General features: G+C 42.6%; 1 protein-coding gene across 2 annotated transcripts in view; it reads right to left on the reverse strand.

Annotated features, from left to right (window-relative positions):
• Positions 1 to 12,593, reverse strand: part of TPCN1 (two pore segment channel 1) — a 767,000-nt gene that overhangs the window by 392,083 nt on the left and 362,324 nt on the right. For both annotated transcript variants that reach the window (XM_069619236.1, XM_069619237.1), the window contains exon 11: positions 9,885 to 10,009. In XM_069619236.1, the coding sequence (XP_069475337.1) occupies positions 9,885 to 10,009 (125 nt within the window). The remainder of the gene's footprint in view (positions 1 to 9,884; positions 10,010 to 12,593) is intronic.

A 12,593-nucleotide genomic window follows, 5' to 3' on the forward strand; every position in this document is an offset into this window, starting at 1 on the left:
CATACACACAAAAATAAAGTGTATGCATGCAGGAATAGGTTGTAGCTTGGGCACCAGTGAGAAAGGCCAGAGCTGCAGAGATTCATAGACCCTTCATGTCTCATGTTGCCAACATTTCGTATCCCAGAAGGAAATCGCCCTGCAAGGCCACGAGGCGGTTGGGAAGTCTCTGTGAAAAGCGATCCCAGGAGAAGGAGGGCACTAGTCTCTGACCTACCCCGTCCCCAGTCTAAGTGATAGCACCCAAAGGCCCCCGTCCCAAGGTGCCCATGCCCAGAATTCCAAGCTACCAATCAGTCCCAGACCACCAACCATAAAACTGTTATACTCCCCAATCGATCAGGAAAGATCAGAAAGTAGGGCTCAATTGACTTAACCATAGGCCACACGATTTGTGCTGCGAGGTGCCTGGAGGGATACAAAAAGCATTACTAAAACGAGGGTGGGGAGCTTTGGTTTGACGCCAATGTGTCTGGAATCGAGCTGTAGTTTGTTAGAAGTGATGGCCTCGAGTATCCACTTAGCCCATGTCTGCAGTACCAGGTGCAGATCAGGTTAGAGATAGAAGAAACTAAGGAGAAGAGGGGCACGGTAATGAGCAAAAATTTCGCCCTCACAATGACGACGGACGAAAAAGATGACTTTTTTTTAGACCCCCTTACACCACATATATATGTGGGGGGGTATAGAATATAATAATATGAGGGTCTGCGGGGGCTCTCCCCCCGCATATATATGTGGTGTAAAGGGGATTAAAAAAATTTAAAAAGTCAGCATTTTCAGACGTCGCAATTGTGAGGTTCGCAGTGATCACATTGATCCGAGGGACACTACACGTGTTCTATACAAATTCACTGTACTAATGTGATTACATAATTATATTAAATATCCTTTTTATATATAAGAACTAAATCATAATTTCTGGTGCAATAGGGTATAGTCTCTAGGCCTCCAGAGACTATAGAACTATCCTACAAAAAGCCAAGCCCGTTGTTGCCAACAGGTAACCCTATTTGCACTCTAGGGGACCAAAGTCTGATGAGGTTTATCGGGGCAGCTGAGCGGTCCTACATGAACACTACTCGATACCCCATAAAGTTAATGTACTTGGAGAAAGCAACAGTAATCTAGCTGAAAAAAAATCACTAAAGTTGACAATCAACAATATAAAGTTTTAATGTTGACAGGGTGAATTGCCCAACCTCAGTCAACACAAATAAGTTTATACAAATGTACCATCAAATGTAGATTAACAAAGGTAGCAAAAAATGTAAAGCAACAAAGTGTTGTACAAATCCAAAAGTAACATATACCAATTGATCTCAATTCATAAGCATCTCAACCGTGTGCTCTGCCATGTTGACAAAGTCTGTCTGAATATAAATATAAGAGTCTGTCGTGCTACAGCGTATATACCATTCACAGAACACAAAGTAAACAAAAATCTAATTCTTCAAAAAGCTCAAATGTTGTATGAACAACAACTTATGGCCAACGCGTTTCGGATTCTACATCCATCCTCAGGCCTTTCAAGCTTAATGTTCCAATCTTTTTCTGGTTAAAAATCAGTTTGCATTCAACCATACACCTGGAAAAAAAACAATGAATGGACTAACTTAGTATAGTGTAGAGATGTGTGTGCACTGCCTACTTAATATCAGGTACAATAATGCATGGACCTTTAGTCTTCAATTATGTTGTTCAATGGTGTATCTGCCCTGTAGGAAGGGGAGATAGTATAAGTGATCACTGTTCATGTTGGATATCTATTACCAAGCAAACATAAATAAGCATGGTCCTTACTCATACGACTCACTGTGTTAAACCGGCAAGGCAGGGGTGATGTTAGAAGGGCAGCTACGGTGTAACTTGGAGTACCCGGATCAGCCACTGAATGGGAAATAACAGTGGGTCACATATAGATGTCCCATCTAAATACATAAGATCCAGAATATCAGGCGGCTCATGCATTACCCGTGTGTCACGCGATTCCGATCTCACTAGCTGAGGGATATATCTCCACCAGCGATCTACAGGACGTGGAATAACCACATATGGAAAAAGAGCCTCATGTACATGGTGACAAAGGGACAAGACAGTCACAAGATAAACAGGTCATAAGTGAATTAGGGATAAGCCCAAATAAGGTCTAGGCGATACGTGCAGTCAGGAGGCATGCTGAATCCCTTATGCAGCGCATCAATATCGCGGAGCGTAGAAACTTATGTGCGGCCGGATACGGCGGCCTCTTTTGTGCATTCTGGTTATATCATACTGGCACAGTGTCCAAGGCCTGCATGTCCTACATGAAAGCGGCATCCAACCTGACCCATATGTTCATAGGCACCGGAGCCGACCGTCCGTCCGTCTGTCTGTCTGTCTGTCTGTCTGATGCACGGAACAGATTCAGTGTGTATATATTGTTGTCATGGAGCCCGGGCACATGTGCACCAGTGCGACGTGCCCACAGTCGGCCATATTGCTGTGGGGCCTATATTTTTACTGCAATCGCCTAATATAAATCAAAAGAAACCTCAGGTGGATCAGCATGATTCTGTATGGATAGTGCAGGTCAAGACTGTCAGACACAGTCACCGACCCTGGGTTAGAAATAGAGTCTGTATTGTTATTCTTCACATAATTCCCAATCAGTTGTAGCTTCACGCCTGATGACGTGAAACGAGGAACCCGCGTGGAAAAAGATGGACAGAAGGGGCTGGGATCAATGGCGTGGTATCCGTTGGGAGCAGGTAGCCTATGTATAGGGTATCGACCAACCAGCCACGCGGTTTGTACATTATGTAATTTATGTCGCTGATGATGCTGTGCGCCTAAGTGTTGCTCGTACTGATTTTGCCAGAACGTTCAGTGGCTGCAGAATGCTTTGCTGGCGCATTTATATTATTGTGGAAATAAAGCTCTGTTCTCCAAGAGGTGTGCTGGGCCTTTTTCCCTAGAGGGTTGTATTTTCTCTGGTGCAAGTGTTGAGGGGTTTCTCTACACAGGTTACAGGTAACTTAATCGGGTTAAGAAAAAGTCTAACTGCGTAATTTGGTCTTGACCCTACTTTTGAGGATCAACTGCAAATTCAAAGGGTAACTGGGATCTTGGGATGCCATTCATGACAGGTCGCACCCTGATGGCACTTTAGAACTTGAATTGGCTAAAGAGATATTTTGTTTCTCATAGGAAAAAGTGGACAGTGAAAGATACAGACAAGCTTCTGATTTACTCAGCTCGATAATGCTCATGATGGTAAATATATGACCCAATGTTGAAGGTAGAGACATAGTTATAAAAATAACTTATCTGAATGATCACTCGGGTGTCTTTCTGATCTGAATGTTTTGAAGCTGGCAGTGAAATATCATCAATTTCAGACCTCTTGTGGTCAGTGTTTTGGTCTTCGCAAGGCAAAAGGTCAGTGGCAGAGGTCATGTGGTCAAGAGAATCTTCAAGCAAGAGGGACAGTTGTTGGCCCACTTGCAATGTCGCTGTGTCAAAAAGAAATGCTCGCGCAGATGTATGGTGCGTCTTTCCATTTCTTTGAAGTTGCACAGCTGTTATTGAAGGTGCAGATGGTGTAGAGCAGAAGAGGTTCAGGTAGGAGTGGACTCCTCTGACTACCAATGTTTCTTTTGGATTGCTCCTGGATTGTAGCTTGATCTATGCGTAGGATAGCAACCACAGGTAGTCAGTTGATGGTACTCTTGGTGTCTGGAGCATTCGCCTGGTTGCGGTTGAGGCAGAGCATGGATGGGTTAGCAAGGCTTCCTGAGAACTCTGTGGGCATCTCAGCTGGTCTCCCCGAGTTAAGGGCATGGATCGCTGGTGTCCAGTTCCATTTAGTTGGCAGACGCCCGGTGTCTGCAAATATTGGGCAGAACTTTGCCATCATTAGAATAGTTCTTGGGAGACTACAGGGTCCGGCAGAACATCTTAACAATTGATCTTGGTTTGGGCATCCTTTTCTGTGCTTTGGGACCCTTCCCCAGGCTTCACGAGGTATGGATACAGACATTTGGTTTATATTGGAGAATGAAGGCTAAGAAAACAACTGACTCCAAATAACAGGGCTGTCAGGAGTGCACAGGACAATAGATATATGCTGGATTACACACTGTAGTTTTGGGGTAACTCGGGAGGCAACACTTTGCATATAAATGAAACAGGGTACATACCAGGTTGATCTTTAAGGAGACAGGTAGTCACAGGAACTGTAGGGGCAGGAGTGGGATGAAGCAAAGTGACACAGAGAAAGAGAAGGCAGGCAAATATGCTGGGTAACACAGATTGATCAGAACAAAAGGGTGTACTGGAATATGATATGGGGTCTCCATGAGATTAGGGAAAGTTCTTGGGAACGGTACCAGGAGATTACTCTTAACAATCATGCAGCAACGTCATGGGTAAGATGTGCTGATCTTGATGGTTGTACTCAGTGACAGGGTAAAACTGGAGACCAATAGAATTTTATGCCCCACAAGACCCTATGGGACATGACCCTGGTCACTCTACTCGAGATTAATCTCTTCATATTTTTAATTCAAAGTAAACAATATTTATCTTTTCAATCAAGAAAATATTCTTTCAAATAACATACACAATATGTTTCTTTTGTTGGAAACGTTAATTGTATTAATAATTCATACAATTTTTTTCATAAAGAATTTGAATTACACCATTCATTCCAGAAAACATATATACTATGTTTGGCAGACCCAGTGGTCCTAATACACAGATAATAATTTTCACGAGTGTATAAGTATCCCATACACATTTCTGTGCTTTTTACAACACAATCACATGTTCTTAGTTCACTAAGTGTTTCGGGGTTATCCTGACCCCTTCTTCAGGTGATGATATGAATTGTGTTCTTATTGTAATTTCCTACAACAAAATTTCAAAGAAAATATATTTACTAAAAACAATTTTGTTTGTCTCTACGTTAAGGTAAACACTACTGTGTCAAAATGAAATAGAAAAATATCTCTGTAGCAATTTAACTGACCTTGTATTTGTATTTGTATTTATTTATTTGTAATGCGCACCAAACCCAAGGGTAACTGGGCGCAGAGGCAGCAAGAGGGTTGCAAAGCTTCGTTACATACAGTAAGGTGAGGTCCAGCTGGGGTTACATTGCCGGACGTATCACGCCAAATAGGATAGGTAGAGCATGTACATTAGAGGCAGTAATATGCATATTTACATTCAATGAGTAAGCTAGAGCATATATATTCGGGCAGTACTATAAACATATTTACATTCAATGAGGAGCCACATGGTACTGGCGAGTCCGGGTCTCAAGAGTCGTTATGAGTCGAGAGATTTGAGCCAGTGGACGGTCTTGGCTCTGAACTGGTGGTAGGGTAGGTCCTCCCTGCAAGTCGGAGGGAGGGAGTTCCAGAATTGTGCTGCTTTTACTGGAAAGCTATTGCCCCCAGATGTAGTACGTTTGAACCTGGGCACAAGTAGAAGGTTGGAGTTGGCCGTTCTTGAGGGGCGGGAGAGGGTAGGTCTGGTAAATCTGGCGATGATGTATTGGGGGGCTGCTTGGTGGAGGCATTTGTGAATCAGAGACACCGATTTAAGGAATATCTTGTCCTTGGTGGATAACCAATTGACAGATCTTCTGGAATCTGAAATATGGGCTTTCTTTGGGATACTGAGGGCCGCTCTGAGGGCATTATTTTGGAGGATTTGGATTTTGTTAGAGATATATTTGTTGCACCCTACGTATAAGGCATTGCAATAGTCCAGCTTGGACAGGATCAGCGCCCTGGCCAAGGTGGTGCAGTTGGTGGGGGAGAGAAAGGGTTTGGCTGCCCTGATGAGTTTGCAAGTGTAGGAAGTGGCGGATGCCATTGCGTTCACTTGTTTGTTAAGGGTAAGGGTGGAATCCGAGGGTTTTAACCTCCTTAGCTACCATGATTTTGTTATCGTCAATTATGAATGATGAATATTTGTGGCCCAGTTTGTTGAGGTAGTGTGTCGAGCCTAGAATGAGAAGTTCCGTCTTGTCATCATTCAGGCATAGACCGTGTGAGGCCATCCATGCCTGGATGATGAGGTACACTTTATTAACGAAGGCCAAATCCTTGTCATAATCCCCCGACAACGGGATGAGGATCTGGGTATCATCGGCATAATTAGTGTAGGTGATACCTAGATCGTCTAGATCATCGAAAAGGGGCTTCGTGAAGATGTTATAAAGTGTAGGGGAGACGCAAGATCCTTGCGGCACGCCACACGTGATAGGGGTGGGGTCGGCCGCAGAAGATAGTGAGAAGACTCATCGTACGGTTATTAAGGAAGGAATGGATCCAGTTGGTTGCTTCTTGAGAGAAGTGGGCGGCTATTTGTAGGTGGTTACACAAGATCTCATGGTCGACCAGATCAAAGGCCGCGGAGAGATCAAGGAGAAGCAATAGTGCTGTCTTCCCCTGGTCTCTCAGCTCGTCTATCTGTGTCTTGAGATCTATGAGTGCGGTTTCTGTTCCGTGTTGTGGCCTGAAGCCCGATTGTCGGACTCCTAAGAGTTGGAAGTGCTCAAGGTGTTGTTGGATCTGTTGGTAAGCTATTTTGTCAATGATTTTGAGAAGGAATGGTACTGTGGTGATAGGGCGGTAGTTAGTTGGGGTGGAAGGGTCTAAGTTCGGTTTTTTAAGCAAAGGGAGGACCCAAGACTGTTTTAAGTTGTTGGGTACGGTGCCTGATGTGAAAGACGCATTTATTAGTTTGGTAATAAATGGAGCAAGATCACGGGCAGCATCCTTGATCAGTTGAGCGGGGCATAAATCTCTGTGGCAGTTAGAAGGTTTGAGGGTGAGAATGGTATTTTCAACCTCTTTGGTGGATACTTTGTGGAAGTTGAAGGAGGGGTTGTACGCTGGGGGGGAGGGTGGACTCGGGTGAGCCTTTTTGTGGGGGATGGTACTCTGCTTGGTGGAGGAGAGCAGAGATTCTTTTTTGGTGCTTATCTTAGTCTTGAGGGATGAGATTTTATTCGCTAGGGCATTTTGAATGCCTTGGAAATATCCAGGCTCATTGAAGCCTCCAAACACTCTTTTGTAACTCCTAATTGTTGCGCATGGTTAAAGTCCTCCTGTGTTGATATTTCAGGTGTCAACTGATGTCATCATTAGGACCAGTAGACCTTTTCCAATGGTCAAACAGAATGCTATGCCCTCTCTACATAAACAAAAAGAGAAAAAATCCCCAAATAAATTATATAAATGTTCCTTTACACGTGCCTATCCATAAGCCTCACCCATTCAAAATACACGTGCCAAATTCAACCACAGCTTTACCTTCTATCGGAGTCTTCCTTAACGCAATGCAGGAACAAGGCTGCATACACAGCCTCTCGTCCCGCAGTGCGTTTATATTCCTTGTCTCATTTGTCACGTGATCGCAATTGGATCACGTGACATCCTTAGTTCAATTTATAACTCATTCATAATTTCAAAGCACAAGTGACCAACTTAAAGCAAATGCCCAATGCAATGCGGGAACGGCAGGACGGCTGTATATACAGCCTCCCGTCCCGCAGTGCATTCATGTCAGATACACAGCATATCACGTGATCGGATCACGTGACATGCTACGTATATTTTCAGAACTTCCTCCAGATTCAAAAAACACTCTCAGACTAACTAATGCGTTCTGCTCAAATAAACGTAGCTAACTCATTTGAGCTCTCCCGCTCTTGCCATTGTACTCTATCGTCTGATCACGATGGATTCGTGTGTTAAAGAATCTATCTCAGGCATTTCTTTAAACAATGTTACACGCTTCCATCTGCTGTATACAGGTCACGTTTCCCGATTCAATTGGCTGTGAGTATACCATCTTCCATATATCTCACACTACGGTGACCCACTTGTCCATAGAAAAATGATAGACTTAATCGACACATATAAATGTCCTTAATGTTAAGTTTGATTCCCAAATGTACATCAATTGCATTAATCACTGTAAGTAATATAGCTCTACGATTGAGAAGGCTTTCTTATTCTTATGGTCATAATACTTATAGTAAAACAACAAAATATATGTCTTATTTGAACAATAATGTAATAAGTATTAACAAAAACCTCACTGATGTGTCATAATTGTTCAATCTTATCCATACCTACAAAAATCACTACTACCCCTTCCCCTTATTATGTAAATATATATTAATCCCTCCCTTTAAGGAAAAAATAACCACCTCCAAAATAAATCTAATCCAAATGCCACTGGACAACAGGAGTATTCACCCCAACGTAAGAGACAATATAAAAATCGTAACATTATTTATAGTTACATCATAAAGCAGTCCATCAATCCTGCGCTTCACATATCCTCAACTGAGCAAGAAAAAGAGTTCCTAGTCACTTCAGTTCATTACATAATTCATACTGTGAGAGACAATCCAAAGAAACAAACGCAACCTTGTTCAAAAAGACACAAAAAATCACATCAAATAAAGCAAGTCAAATCAAAATCATGATTCATGCCTTTTGGTTCAAGAGCATCCAGTCGTTCAATCCACTCCACTTCTTTCTGCCTTAATAATATTTGCATGTCTCCTCTTTTCGGACATTTCACCTGCTCAAGTATCACAAATTTCATTTGAGCCACCGTATGATTACTTTTTTAAAGTGTTGTGCCACTGGTGAGTGGACTGAGCACAATCGGATGTTAGATTTGTGCTCAGTCCAGCTCAATTTAACCTTTCTTGTGATCAAATCTACATAAAATAACCCACATGGGCACTTTATTCCATAGATCACATTACTAGTGTCACATGTACACATGTACTCGTATGTTTCAAAATACATTTTTTCCCAGTGTGAGGATGGCTGATGTAGGAACCTTTAATGATATTGTGACAATGCTGACAATTGTTACAGGGCAGAGTGCCCCTAAAAGTATTTAAATTGACACCAGGTGTTTGTTAGTCAGCTCTAACTACAAAATCTCTAATAGATTTACTCTTTCTATAAGCAAATAAGGGTTCCCTTTCAAATAAATGCGTTAATAGAGGATCAATTTTTAACATTTGCCAATTTCTTTTGATTATTTTCTTTATTTTGGAGCTCTGCTGAGAGTATGTAAAACTGGAGATCATATACAGGTAAGACTCGAATGAACTAGACTAAGGAGACCAAGGCCTTTCCCTTATCTGATTATAACGGGGATCATCCCAGGGGTCACACTGTATACACAAAGAGCTGAGAGACAACAGTGGACCAATTTGTAATCAAGAGGGAAATAACCAAGTATAGGACAGTCAGAAAAAAGAAGCAAAGAGCAGGGACATTAGACAGAGGCTGTAGTCGGGGATTTAGGCAAGGAAAGTTGCCACAAATAAACTTGTAAACCTAGCGTTCTAGGAATATCATGAAACATACAGCTTTCGTTACAGGAAAAGGAGCGAAGAAGAGGAAGAGGGCCAAGGTAGGCCGGACAGAGATTGACAGGAAAAAAAGGTGCAGGTGTGCCGATGAGGAGGCTCTCTGTCTTACCGGCATTCAGGCAGAGATCATTGGCGGCACACCATTTCTGGATTGCAGACAGATAATCTGGGATGAGAAAAGGAGAAGAGGCGGCAGAGGGGAGCCTGAAAGCGAGTGTAGTCGGCATAGCACTGAAAGTTGGAGCAGAGAGAGGTGCCAGGTATTGGTTGAACAACCAGGGAGAAAGGTTACACCCCTGGGGAACACCACAGGTGGAGAGAGAGATGGAGGAGAGGAAGGATCTATGTTGAAGTCTTATGTAACCTAAGGTACAGAGCGCAACATTATTCACTACCACAACTTTCATACTTCCTTTTCTGGCAGAGCAGTAGGCATCCCAAACCAAGCAAAAGTGTGGTTATCCTTACCAGACGAACTCACCTTAGTAAAGGATTATTGCTTTGGTTTAATGCTTTGAAAGTGAGGTAGCGCTCCTTGGCGGACATTCGAGGCTTGTAGTAGCGCATGAGTCCTTCAAACTGCTTATAGGAAATTCCAGATTGGACCTGTTAGGAGGAGAAGGTATGTAGTCATTGTTTCGAAGAGAATATAGGTGTAGTCAGTTTGATCTATGCATATGCAAGTTAGTTAAGGGATATGGTTTTGGCAATGTGTGTGATCTCAAAGGTAACTCATGTCTTACTTTACTCTTTCTCACTCTTAGGTGCAACTCAGCCCGACCATCGGGTCTGTCGCGTAGATAGGCATGGAAAATGCTTCATCAGCACATTGTGTAGGCAGTAGGCAATCACAATAAATATGTGTCTGGTCTTGGCACATCAGTCTTGGGAAGCCTGAGACTGTAGACATACAGAAACGTTTGTTTGGCAGAAGGACACAAAGCCTCCCTACACTGACTTCATCAGCCACCCATCCCCAATGAAGCCGTTTATCACCATCTTCCGTATCAGTCGTTCTTTGGGGAAGGGCTGCCAGGATTCCACTTGGTGGGGTCTAAGAACCCCCAGCTAAGATATCATCAGCTTGGTGCTAGCAGGCTGAAGGCACCAGGCATAGGGATGTACGCACAGGTGGTAAGTTATCTGCTTTCGGCATGCAGACAGGAGACACCAGAGACAAAAGCACATGGGAGATGGTATTTGCATGCAGACATAGGTGTCAGACACACACAAAAGTGAGATGTTATCTGTTTGCTGTTAGTAAACTGGTGTCGAACACCAGAGGTAAACTATGGTGAGATGCTCTGTTTTCCGCAGAGGTACAGGAGGGTGCAGACACCGCAGATACACACAGTTCAGATGTTTTCAATTTGCTGAAAGCAGACACAAGGGGAGATATTCAAGTGCAAAGATGCGCCTAGAGAAGGCATTATACACCAGATATAAGGAGAGATTTTACCTGCAGTGGCATGTTCACGATTGACTTATAAATTGGACCTGAGCCTTATGTACTAGTGTTTCTGGCATGCAATCTACAAACACCATAGGAAATCAAGCAAATGAGTTCCCCTCACAGTGTAAAGTCATTGTAAAGATGGAACGGTAAAAGTAAAGCCGTTTGCTCAAAGCATTTAAATTAAAACAGGTCACAATGTAAAAAAGGATGTGTGCACCATTTAATTTGCACTCAAAGAATAGAAGATAGGTGTTGGAGAGAAAATGTTCACTTATTTGCAAAAATGATAAAATATTTGCATGTTTCAGAGCGCATTTGGGCTCATTGTTTGTAAACCAGTGTAACTGAAAACAGTTCATTATAAGAGAAAGTGGGCCTCACTGCAATAAATATATAATACTGAGCAGTGATTGTCCTGGAATAAATTTATGTCCAAGTTAGAATCCTGGTTGACGGTGAGGGCCTTACGTCAGAAGGGTCAATTGATACCTCTTATCAAAAATACTGTCGACATTGTACGGCTATAAATACATAAGAAACGTGGAAATATATATTCCTGTTCTGTCCTGCACTCATATTTCATCGTGTACTCCATTTAAAAAAAATGCATTCATAGTATTAGATATGTGGATAAAGAATGCTTATGGAAGAAATTGATTGGTCTTTCCTCGACCTCCGATGCACTGCAGTCTGGTGTTTTATTAATAACTAGCAGGTTTACATCTTTTAATGAAAGAAGTATTAAAAAGAGTTAGTGATAATAGTATTAAATCACTATTAAGCATGGGATATTAAATTGTATTTACTGTCTGTGATATTATGTTGTAATGTGCGTAGTATGAAGATAATTAATTTTATCTGTTTTATCCTTCTTATGTAATTGGATTGGAATTTATATCTGAGTTGGTAATTGTTTATATTTGTAAAGGTTAAAGTAATTCTGCCAAATACAATTTAAAAAAGGGTCAATTATATCATGTTACAGTCAATAACACTTAGCACATTGTTATCACCTCACAAAGCGATAAAAGGCAGAGTGCAATTGTCACAGCAGACAGTCTCCCCTGCCCACACTCCATCCCCTTCGTTGTAGCCATTGATGAAGGGGAGTAAGAGTAAATAAGAGCTTGGTGCTCGGCGGGTTCAGCTCTTTTCTTTCTGGACGAACAGTCTCTTCTCCCCTCTCCTTTTTTTCCTGCTACTTCGCTTGTCTCTTGTGGTGTACCACCGGAGTCCGCCCTCTCCCCTCTCCTTTTCAATATCTATATTCAGCCTTTGGTCCTCCTCATCCACTCTTTTGAGTTTAGATGTTACTCTTACAGTGGATGACACCCAAATACTGATCCATTTTGACGGCCGATGTTTGTCAATGCCTGGATGAGCGATAATTGGCTCCTCCTTAATGGAACCAAAACCGAGGTCTTGGTCGTGGGTCCGCCAGCATGCTCAGCCCTTTGGACCGTTGATTTCAGTCCCCATTCCTAGTGCCCTCTGCCTAAGTCAGCCCAGGTCGTCAAAAACTTGGGCATCAAACTTTCATCACACTGTCCTTCGAGCCGCAGTGCAGTGTGGCAGTCTATTTATTTTAAACTCAAGGTACTTAGCAAAGTCCTCCCCGACCTTCATTATGTAGTGATATCATCCATGATGGCAGGCAGTGTGGACTACTGTAACATGCTTTATCTTTCTCAGCCACTCTACCTTCTTCGTCGACTCCAAGTCCTGCAAAATACC

Source organism: Ambystoma mexicanum, chromosome 10 (genome assembly GCF_040938575.1).
Source record: "Ambystoma mexicanum isolate Mex_15411 chromosome 10, UKY_AmexF1_1, whole genome shotgun sequence".
NCBI classification, from domain to species: Eukaryota; Metazoa; Chordata; class Amphibia; order Caudata; family Ambystomatidae; genus Ambystoma; species Ambystoma mexicanum.